We start from the raw sequence: 11,801 nt of genomic DNA on the forward strand, positions 1-11,801 counted from the left end.
TTTTGTCCAAAACTAGAATTAATTTTTAGGTCTTTTTCTCGTCAAGAAAAAGCATCTTAATTTAAGAATTTTTAGATATTTTTACTGAAAACAAAACAAAAATACTAAGAATTTTTTTTCTTGAAAATAATTTTTTGCAGCTGAATAAACTGACATGACATGGCTTAATTTAATGAATCTAACATTGTTGAACCCTGTTTCATCACTTTATCATTCAAGCAAACTGAATATATAACAGACCAAACCTTAGCAAACAATAATCCAATTTTGGAATGAAGAAAAATAAAACTTTTACATATGAAAGATTAAAAATGTAAAGTAAAATAATAAAATTTCAGGAGAAAAGCAGGAATTATTAACTGAGGTAGATCAGATGTCACACATTATATTCTCATATACAATTCAGCTGCATCATCATTATATCCTCTATGTGATAATACCTCACTATTGCTGATGTGTGTGGATTACAACAACTGGCCAAATACTTAAATAAATCATATTTAAATAAAAACATCAGACTGTCACCTAACCTCTAGATTACTATGAGAAATCTCAGATTATTTGAATCATGATTCAATGAGACATCATTATCAGTTTATTTCACCTGTAAACCATCAGATTGATTTTTACCAATATCACACACTGCAAAAATGTCTTTCTTACTTTTTACTTAAAACAAGACAAAAATACTAACATCTAAAAATTCTTAAATTAAGATGTATTTTCTTGATGAGCAAAATGACCTAAAAACAAATAAGTCGTTTTTAAACAAAAATATAAAATTTAAGCGAATTTGTGCTTCAAAGAAGCAAATAAATCTGCCAATACAGTAAGAAAAAAATCTTGAAATAAGTTTACTTTTTTCTTAAACACTTAATTTAAGACAAATTCATGAAACATTTTCTCACCCCATTGGCAATTTTTAAAGCACAAATTTACTTACATTTTATATTTTGTGTCTAAAAACTATGTTTATGTTTTAGGTAATTTTGCTTAAGAAAACTCATCTTGTGTTTAGAATGTTTAGATATTTGTACTGAAAACAAGACAAAAATATTAAAGAAAGAAAGTCATTTTTTGCAGTGTATATGGCTCAGTGTTGTGCAAAAATAACCACAGGTCTTCCTTTAAAACCAAAATGAAAAGTGTAAAAGGCAAGAGCTCAGCTCATGGTGGTAAAATACACAGAATTTTATCACAAAGACGGTAAACGTATTGGTCCTTATATTTAACCTCATCCAGGCAGGTGAAATTGTCTGTGTGTATAAATGAGATGACAGCCGTGTGTTGTTGTTCTGTTAGATGTTATGGTGTCAGAACTCCCAGTTGATCTGATCACAGCGCAGTGATGTCTGCAACGAGCGCATGTCTTTAAGCAGACGCAGACTGTCTCGGCTGCGCTCACCTGGTTTCGATGTGACCTGTACTGGTGTAGCCGAACGACCGCGAGTCGATACTGTCGTCGTGACTTTAACCTCGCCGTCAGCCGAAATATTCCTCTGTTTACTATACTGTCTCCTCAACTTCTCCAGCTGAAACACAGAGACAGACAGAGAGAGATCAATGAACATTCTTAATCTGCAGATACATTAACTCTTTCCCTGCCAGCGGTTGAAAAAGTGATTTTCACAAAAGTTTAATGCCTTCCAGAAAATTTTCTTCTTTAAATGTATAAACATACAATATATGAAATGAAAGAACAGACCATCTGCTTTAAAAATAAAACAAAATTTGGAGCAAAAAGCTGAGATTTTTATTAAAGGACTTTTGTTAAAGATCAGATTCCGCGCGATCCTCAACACATACAGAGTTTTTACTGTTTTTGAATCAGTGGATGCTTCAGTGTTTTACAAGTTGTGCAAGTGTGACACCTAGTGGATAATAGTGGAAATATGGATTGCAGTAAAAAGGAAAAGAGGGAAAGAGTTAAATACTGTTCTCTGTGTGTGTGTTACCTGTGTTTGGTGTCGACGGACTTTAGCGATCTGTTCCCCTTTACTTTCCATTCTCTTCACAAGAGTTTCCATCTCACGCTCCAAATCCTGCCGCAACCGATCTGACCCACAAGTCTGGATCTGTCTGGCCAACTCCTGATGTTCACTGACCCACACAGGACAAACACACAGAGGCTCATGATGACAAACCCTTTAATGTATCATGTGTGACATGATGTAACTTAGCTTCTGTCACTCATAACAGTTCATTTACATACTCATAGCGAGTGTTAAAGGGTCCATCTCACAAGACTTGTTTAAGATATCAACTAAATCTTTGGTGTCCTCAGAGTATGTATGTGAAGTTTTAGCTCAAAATACCATATAGAAAATTTATATCATGTTAAAATTGACACTTTGTATGTGTTTATGGGTGTTTCCTTTAAAATGCAAATGACCGGATCATGCAAACACTGATCACCATAATGGTGTTTTTTATTGAGCCAAATTTCAATGAGCTATTTTTTTACATGGTTTACCAAAACTAAGTTACTGGGTTGATCTTTCACATTTTCTAGATTGATAGATGCACTGGGGACCCAATTATAGCACTTAAAACTGGAAAAAGTCAGATTTTCATTATATGTCCCCTTTAAAGATAAATGGGCGAATCAAGTACACCTAAGAGCAGGTGTGAATATTAAAGTGAAGAATAAGACGCACAAACACTCACAAGCTCATGTGTCCAAACTCATCCTGTAACATCAACAGCAGATCTGACAGCTCTTCGCTGCTAGAGGAGGAAGAGGCGGAGTTACCGCTAGACTGATGGCCTGACCGGCCTCTCTCATTGGTGGAGCCTCCAGCCAGATGGGCGTGTCCCAGAACACGTTCATTACATAGCTGAGGATGATGCTGCTTCATGAGATGAAGAACGTGTTGAACGTTTGCACGGACAGAATGACTGGAACCGGTCGACTGAAGAGAGAGAAAGAGAGAGAGTCAATCACTTGAGAGTATCAGGTGAACACAAATTGTGTTTGTATACAGTACATTACCGTTCCTGTCACAAACGGCACATCTCCTAAACTCAGTCTATAATGCGGCTGTGAATGAGACGAATGTTTCTGCGGAACAAACAAACACGATTCACACGTAAGAGTCATTTAAACACATCAAAGATGAATTAAAGAGCAATCAGAGTTTCTTTTTTATACACCTTCTGCTTTTTGACTTTAGTGGATTTATGTGGACGTGGAGAGACTGATTGAATGAGGATGCGATTGGCTTCAAGACCTGTCTGCAACTGACCACAGATAAGATAAAACAATTAACATCAGTCAGGCAGACAGACAGCAGAGATAAAAGACAGATTAACAGACGAAGAGAGAGAGAGAGACCTGTGCTGCTTTATCCTGCACCAGTTTCCTCTGATGTTCCTCCTCTTGTAATTTTCTCTCCAGGTCTCTGATTTTCTTCTCGGCGAGCGTCTGTGTCTCTGTCAGTCTCTGATACTCCTGCTCCAAAACATCTAACTTCAGAAGCTTTCTCTGAACATCTGTCTGCTCCACCGAACCCAACCGCTCCAGAGACGCCTGCACAACACAATCACACCCACATTAATATACACACACATACAGAACATCAACACACAACTGCTCATTATTTTCATACCTGTCGTCTGAGAACAGCGCTTCTGTCTGACTCAGTGTTTCTCAGGGTCTTCCTCATGTGATCCAAGCGTCTCTCCAGACGAGAACATCGACTCTCAGCCGCAGACAAGTGACACAACAGCTCTGCAGGGAGAGAGAGAGAGAGAGACAGGTGTAAGAGTGAGACAGGACGCTTTTACTTTATGTGCAAAATAGACAGCAAGGCATCTCAAGATTACTGTGGGTTTATAAACACACACAGACGTACACTGACTGACCGTGGGTCTTTGGTTCTTCATCAGTTCTGCTGTGTTGTGGTTTCTCATGAGTATTCAGTGAATATGTTGATTCTCTGGAGAGCCTCTGGAGTTTCTGATGAGCGTCATGGCGTTCAAGCTCAAGACTGTGGATCTTCTCCTGCAGATTCTTCAGTGCTGAAATAATTGCTACACACACCACACACGCATGCATGCATGCACACACGCACACATTTGTGGTCATCAGTAGAAATTCCTGATCTCTTCTACACGTGTTACACATAGGGTTGCATAATTCCAGGAATTTTCAAGGCTAGAAACTTTCCATGGGAATTAGAAGGAATATATGGGAACAGGGACCATAATTTAGTGTAAAACAAGACTAAAAACTTGCACAGATAATTTCTTAAATCCTGGGCACAAAATAATGTCAAAATGTACATTACTGTGCAAAAGTCTTATGTCACCATCATCAGCTTTGTTGTTTTAGCATCCATATTTATTTTTCACTCTTTTTTTAAGATACAAACAAAAAACACAGGTACACAAAATTAAAAACAAAATGATTTTCAGAACTAAATGTCTTCTTTACATATTTGCATGTATTCCCACTGTAATGACTTTCTTACTTAGTATTTTTGTCATGTTTTCAGTAAAAATATCTAAAATTCTCAAATCAAGATGAATAGTCTTGATGAGCAAAATGACCTAAGAAAATAAGACTAGTTTTTAGACAAAAAATATACAATTTAAGTAAATTTGTACTTAAAAAAAAGAAAAAAGAAAAATCTGCCAATGCGGTTAGCAAATTTTCTTGATTTTTTCTTAAATAAGGGGTTTAAGAAAAAAAGTTCAAGATTTTTTTCTTACCCCATTTGCAGATTTGTTTTGCTTGTTTTATGCACAAATTCACTAAATTGTATATTTTCTATATAAAAACTAGACTTGTTTTTTTTTTAGGTTATTTTTTTGCTCATCAAAAAAAAATGTATCTTGATTTAAGATATTTGTACTAAAAACAAGACAAAAATACTAAGAAAGAAACTCATTTTATGCAGTGCATAGAATTACACTGCAAAAAAATGATTTAAGAAAAAAAATTCTTAGTATTTTTGTCTTGTTTTCAGTAAAAATATCCAGAAATTCTTAAATGAAGATGCTTTTTCTTGATGAACAAAACGAACCAAGAAAATAAGTCTAGGTTTTAGATCAAAAATATCAAATTTAAGTGATTTCGTTCATAAAACAAGCAAAAAAAATGAATTTTTTTCTTTAACACTAAATTCAAGAAAAATTTGCTTACCCAATTGGCTGATTTTTTTTGCTTGTTTTATGCACAAAATCACTTACATTTGATATTTTTGGTCTAAAAACTAGACTTATTTTAAGAATTTTTTGATATTTTTTACTGAAAATAAGACAAAAGTAGTAAGATTTTTTTTCTTGAAAATCATTTTTTGCAGTGTAATTACATAAATTTGTTTAAAACTTTCTTGTGCTGTGTGTAAGCTAGTGTGCTTTACATACACTGACTGACAAAACATTTAGGTGAGATCATTAAAAAAGTACCCAAAAGTTTAGACACATTACTTTTATTAATGTTTTTAAAAAAAGTCTCTTATGCTCATCAAGCCTGCATTTATATCAGATTCATATTAGAATGATTTCTAAAAGACTTTTAGTCAAATAAATCCAGACTTGATGAGTGTAAGTATCACGTTTCTTCAAAATTTGTATTAACTTGCATGCATGTCTGCTTATTACTAAACTAAATATTTGTTTATGTTTTTATATTATATAGTTTATATAAATGTATACATTTACAAATATTCCCGTAAATTACCGTTAAGTTTCCAATTTAGAATTTTCTAAAATTCCCCAGATGAAGTTCCCATGAAAAGTTTCCAGAAATGTACCATAAACTTTTCACCCCTATAGTAACACATGACAGTTCCTTCATTTGTCCAGTAGAGGGAGCAACTGACCACCAACATAAACAGCCAATACATTTACTGTTTACAATTACAACATCACACTTGAATAAATATTTGAGTGTTTCTACTAATGTGAGCAGAAACTGAACAGAATGAAAATGTATTGAATAAAGGTTGAACTCATGACACAAAGGTGTCTCTTGGATATCTGTATGTTTCTACAGCTGTCGGGTTTGTGTTTATAGTGACACTTCAGCAGCGCACTGTACTGAGAGAAGACATTATGATGAATTATTGATAAGTAAATGTGACAGCTGTCACTGGATCATCATTCACTCTCTATAGGAATGAGTAATGTTAGTGTCAGGTGTGTGTGAGTGAGATATCAGGTGTCACAGATTACAAGACACCATAACAACCTAAGACGCAGTCACCTGTGTGTGTGTGTGTGTGTGTGTGTGTGTGTGTGTGTGTACCTGCACCACTGCTCTCAGGAAAAGCTTTCACAGGTTTATGTGAGATGGGTCTAGTTGTGTTAATGAAGGGTCGTCCTGTTGGATATTCAGTATAAGAGGGCAAAGACAAACTGTCAGACATCACTCGACCACTAGAGGGCGCCACTCTCAGATCCTTCTGTGCACAACACAAACACACACATTACCATTTATGCATTTTATTATTTAAGCGACTTACAATGCATTATAAAAAATGTTTTAAAGTATAATTGTTGACTGGGTTCAAACTCGTGACCTTTTGTTGTTTTGAGCTAAGAGACTGAGGTGATATTTCTGCAGACTTCTTATGAGGACTTTTACATATATAATAAATGACACGGATATTTAACTTTTATTTAGGTTTTTGTGGTTATTTACACTGACTAACTGTTGTGTGCTATAGGGAGAGATCTTCAACATTTGTTTTGTTTCGTTGTTTGAATAACAGAATCGGGACTATTGAGTTTATTAAACCTGAGATTAAAATCCATTTCAGTTATAAACTTAATACAATTTTAGCATTGCAGATTTAATTTCAAATGAATATAATGTGTATGCAACACATGGCGTTAATGTTAACGGTTTAATAAAACATATTTTTATGGAAAGTGCGTAAAGTGTTTCTGACGTATTTAACTTACCCGTTTTCCTTCTGCTGAGGTTTTAAAATCCGTCTCCATTAAAACGCGTTTTTACCCAATAAACCGACTGCATGTCATTAAAATTACATTTTATAAACTTAATTTTGTGTTTCTGAATTTGTTAGTTTCACAAACAGGAAACAAAATACAAGCGCGCAAAATCGAGCGTGAGGGAAGTCATCGATTGCAACATCCGGATCTTACGACTTCAAAATAAAAGTCGTGCATTATACCATTATACCGCTTAAAATTACACGTTATGTATAAAATATTTTTGTTGGAAACACATCAACGTAGTATATTTTTAAAATAATTAATCGTACTTTGAGAAACATTTTAAAACGCTGTACAGTAAAGATTACTGTACGGAAGCGACTTCGCCAAACTCTAAATTACACATTGAGTTTAATTTCAGCTTTCACAGACATTACAGACTTACTTGTTTGAGTCTCGCCGTGAGATGAACATGTAGTTGTAGATATTCATATTTAGTATGATTTACCGTAGTTCAAGTTTTGCCACAGAAATGATCTCTTCTCTAAACCGTTGCTATGTTTTTAAGTTGGTTAGCGACTGACGGGAAGTGACGAATATATCAAATTAAAGTTAACGTTACTAGTCAAAATATGCAATTGATGAAACACACGAATAAGACCTTAAATAAAAAAATAAAAAATAATAACAAATTATGTCTGAATATCTGTCTATGCAAGGCTATAAATAACTGAAAGGATCTGTCAGATGTAATTTATGGCTTCTGTTTTATTCCACAGGTGATGATGGAGAATTCATTGTTTTGCATTTTGTCACTAAACAGTAAGTAGCCATGTAAGTTGGTATGTTACATACATGTTCAGACTTTTTAACAGCAAACATGCTTTATTTGACCTGTACATCTTTTTAAGTTTCATATAATTCATCTGTACAAATTTCATCTTTTTCCTCCTCAATGGGCAAAGACTTTATACAAAATAAAAGTTTTATAGTAATATCCCGCATTGTTTCCATCACATGAAGAGACTGTAGTTCCATAAATATTTGTTTGAATTCAACAACAACAACAAAAATAATACAAATGTAAAATAAAAAAATTCAAATTCAGCCCTGAACCATTCACATCCAATGACAAGTCAGGCAAACATGAGCACATCATAAACCTGGGGAGTCTCTTAAAGGGGACATTTCACAAATTAATTTTTTTAAAGATGTAAAAAAAGTCTTTGGTGTCCCCAGAGTACATATGTGAAGTTTTAGCTCTAAATACCATATAGATAACTTATTATAACATGCTAAAATTGGCACTTTGTAGGTAATGCAAACACTCAATTGTTCTGTTAACTTTTTTCCTCTCTCTCTCTCTCTCTCTCTGCACTAAATGGCAGTGCTGTGGTTGGATAGTGCAGATTAAGGGGCGGTATTATTATAATAAGATCCCCTTCTGACATCACAAGGGGAGCTGAATTTCAATTACCTATTTTTTCACATGCTTGCAGAGAATGGTTTACCAAATTCCAAATAGTCTCACATTTTCTAGAGTGATTAGAGCACTGGGGACCCAATTAAACATGGAAAAAGTCAGATTTTCATGAAATGCCCCCTTTAAAGATTTTAAATGAATGTGAAACAGCAGTGGTTGTCAACCAATTTTACATCTAACAATAAACCTCATCAGAACAGACCTGAGACACACCGGAGAGAACATCTGTTGTACACTCCATCTCTTCATATCACATCCAATCAGATGTCAAGGTCCAACGAAAATACACACACATAATAAACACACAGGGGCAACATGAAATCAACATATGGTTTGTCTTTTCTCAGCATTAGATCAGATAAAAACACAAAACTGCTCTGACAAAACATTTCATATCAAAACATATCAGCATGCCTACATCACAGAGCTATCTCTCTTTCTCTCTTACACACACACACGCACGCACGCACGCACGCACACACACACACACACACACACAAACATCTGTGTTCATTCATACACAACTCCGACAAGAATCAAAATGTGGGTTTTACACAATATTTCACATAATTATCATCAGCCATTAATTGAATTAAATAACACAATATGTCTCAGAATAGAAAAATAAACAAATATCTCAAACGAATTCATGTAACATATGGCACATGAGAAGCTTACTGATAAAGTGTATAGCTTGAATGCACTTTAAATGGCTTTGGATAAAAGCGTCTGACAGATGCATGAATGAAAATAAAGGTTACGCATTTGCTTTCAGCATGTCTGGTCATTGTTCACTATTCAAGTGCTGTAAACATCAAACAGCATCACAGTTTTATGGTGTATGGTGATGCAGAGTATGCTGTAAATGAAGGTCGAGTGAAGAGAAGGTCCAGGGGTCAAAGGTCACCAGACAGCACATTTGTTGACGGGATGCATTGGTGAACCTCTGGGACAATGAAACACACGAGCAAACTCTTCAAACTGAGAGACGCTGCCAATAACCCTGCAGAGAGACATTAAGTCAAGCGTTATATTCAATCACATCGCTTTAGACAGCTTTACTGTGTGTGTGTTTGTGTATACCTGTAGTGTTCAGGAGCGTGTTTATCTGTCAGAAGCTGAAGATAAATGGACTGAGATCGTCTCTTCATACACCAGTTCTGTCACATCACACAATTAACATTAAAAACATAACTTTAGTCAAGCAGGTTTAGGGACAGAAGGATTTAAAAGGGTCATGAATAATAATGTTAAGCTCTGCTCTGATTGGCTGTTTCTCAGAGCAGCTCTTTCAGTAGCTCTATGTGTGAACTGTTCCTATTATAACAAGAGTGAGTGAGCTCAGAATAAAAACTTTAGACTTTATGAGTGAAACGTTTACTGTTTAAAGATAAATACAATTAAAGGATTAAATGATGTATTGTTAAGAGATGGGTCTGTGTACCTGAGCAAACGCTATGAAGAACAGCTGCTCATGTGTGTACTTCAGACCTGGGAGAGGACGCTCTGGACCATGATCTCGAATCCACTTCTGATAGGCCTACAGACAAAGAGAGAGAGACAGATTTATGTTTAGATTTAGTTTACAGGTGTTAAACAGATCTCTCTATTAGGACAGGGCTGTATGAGTAAAGCTGAACATCAGTTAGCACTTACATAATACGACAACTTCAATCCACCCAGATCAGCGATGTTCTCGCCCAGTGTCAGCCGCCCGTTCACCTAAAACACACAAACACACACACGTCAATCACAGTGCACATTCACACATCTGTTTGTATATGTTTCTGTGTGTTTCTGTACCCTTTGGTTATAGACGGTGAAGTTGTCATATAGTTTAATGATACATTCGGCCTTCTTTTGAAACTTCCTGTAGGACTCTTCTGTCCACCACTGCTTCAGGTTACCATAGCGATCATACTGACCACCTATCAGCATAAAGGAAATGTTCACATCATTTCATGATCTGATGTGCCTTGTTCATGTTGACTAATAATTCATATTGGAAAGCTTGATGGATTGACTTTAACCGCACACTTTACTTTTACTCTCCAAAGAACTTCAACACTGCAAAAAAATGACTTTCTTACTAAGTAATTTTGTCTTGTTTTTAGAAAAAATATTAAAAAAAATTAAATTAAGATGTTTTTTCTTGATAAGCAAAATGACCTAGGCAAATAAGTCTAGTTTTTAGACAAAAAAGGTTACACTTTATTTTATGGCGTCACTGTTACAGTGTAATTAAGTACTAAGTAATAATCATCAACAACATGTACTTACTATAGGGTTGGGATTAGGGTTTGGTTTAGGATTTGTTGCATGTAATTATGGATAATTAACTGTTATTATTTTTTTTTGATGAAAAAAATTATAATTACATGTAATGTGTAACAAAAACACCGTAATATAAAGTGTTATCACAAAAAATATAAAATTTAAGCGAATTTGTGCTTAAAACAAGCATTAAAAAAATCTGCCAATGGAATAAGAAAAAAATTCTTGAATTAAGTGTTTATGAAAAAAGTGAACTTATTTCAAGAAAATTTTTCTTATTCTATTGGCAGTTTTTTGCTTGTTTTAAGCACTAATTTACTTAAAGTTTATATTTGTTGTCTACAAAACTAGACTTATTTTCCTGGGTAATTTTGCTCATCAAGAAAATGCATATTAATGTAATTTTTTTTTAATATTTTTTACTAAAAACAAGACAAAAATACTAAGTAAGAAAGTCATTTTTTGACTTTCAAAGCAGGCAATTAGTGTTTATTTAATGTATTCATTTCCTTCTCTGTTAAATAATTTTATTCATTCTTTTAAATTTAGTTATTTGGCTACCACACGTATTTTTATGCTTAATTTGTTGAAAGTCAATAAATCTGTTATCTCAGTTAAACTTGTGATATTGAACTGTAATGCCATTGACAGAGACAGACCTGTAATTACTTCATAGGTGTGCATTTAATGAAAAATATGCCACCCTGTTTCCATCATCATGATTTTATGCACATTTTGAAGTAAAAATCCCTTAATTCGCAAAAAAGTTTTTACGATTGCTTGAGGTGGTTTTTGCAAAACGAGAATAATGTGAATAATTGGAGATGGAAACGCATTTGCTAAATGAATTCTGACGTAGTGAACATTAAGCCCAGGTGACTGATGGTCTAGCTGTATCAGCTATCGTCATTGTCTTTATCGTATATTAAGCTCAACGTCGTCGTAATGCCCTTGCTGCTTGTGCCTGCATCAAAAACTCTGCATTCCTTCTTCTGTGCACAGCATTTAGTTGGCAAATACAAGCTGCACTGCAAATAAATTAATAACTACCCCATCATGACTACACTTTCTAGTTTTTGTTTGTTTGTTTTAGTAACTGATTACTAGGTTACCAATACCACCGTCATTCGCATGAACA

At 34.6% G+C, this 11,801-nt stretch overlaps 2 protein-coding genes across 3 annotated transcripts in view; both read right to left on the reverse strand.

Moving 5' to 3' along the window:
• Nucleotides 1-118: 118 nt before the first annotated feature.
• cep57 (centrosomal protein 57) lies at nucleotides 119-7,484 on the reverse strand. 2 transcript variants are annotated; one of them, XM_065280315.2, is made up of 10 exons: nucleotides 7,352-7,484; nucleotides 6,254-6,410; nucleotides 3,865-4,032; nucleotides 3,609-3,730; nucleotides 3,335-3,529; nucleotides 3,154-3,240; nucleotides 2,993-3,061; nucleotides 2,668-2,912; nucleotides 1,956-2,100; nucleotides 119-1,532 (listed from the first exon to the last, which is right to left on the reverse strand). In XM_065280315.2, the coding sequence occupies exons 2-10, from the start codon at nucleotides 6,372-6,374 to the stop codon at nucleotides 1,314-1,316; spliced, it is 1,371 nt and encodes a 456-aa protein (XP_065136387.1). In that variant the 5' UTR covers nucleotides 6,375-6,410; nucleotides 7,352-7,484; the 3' UTR covers nucleotides 119-1,313. The 2 variants fall into 2 exon arrangements, with proteins under 2 accessions (XP_065136387.1, XP_065136386.1); XM_065280314.2 differs by lacking the exon at nucleotides 7,352-7,484 and adding an exon at nucleotides 6,913-7,092.
• Nucleotides 7,485-8,892: 1,408 nt separating this feature from the next.
• The window catches only part of ecel1 (endothelin converting enzyme-like 1), a 25,732-nt gene continuing 22,823 nt past the window's right edge, over nucleotides 8,893-11,801 (reverse strand). The window contains exons 15-19 of the mRNA XM_065279971.2: nucleotides 10,193-10,317; nucleotides 10,046-10,111; nucleotides 9,834-9,929; nucleotides 9,473-9,549; nucleotides 8,893-9,392 (exon numbers count right to left, since the gene is read on the reverse strand). Coding sequence (XP_065136043.1) covers nucleotides 9,293-9,392; nucleotides 9,473-9,549; nucleotides 9,834-9,929; nucleotides 10,046-10,111; nucleotides 10,193-10,317 — 464 coding nt within the window. The 3' untranslated portion in view covers nucleotides 8,893-9,292. The remainder of the gene's footprint in view (nucleotides 9,393-9,472; nucleotides 9,550-9,833; nucleotides 9,930-10,045; nucleotides 10,112-10,192; nucleotides 10,318-11,801) is intronic.

This window comes from Paramisgurnus dabryanus, chromosome 8 (assembly GCF_030506205.2).
Source record: "Paramisgurnus dabryanus chromosome 8, PD_genome_1.1, whole genome shotgun sequence".
Classification (NCBI taxonomy): Eukaryota; Metazoa; Chordata; class Actinopteri; order Cypriniformes; family Cobitidae; genus Paramisgurnus; species Paramisgurnus dabryanus.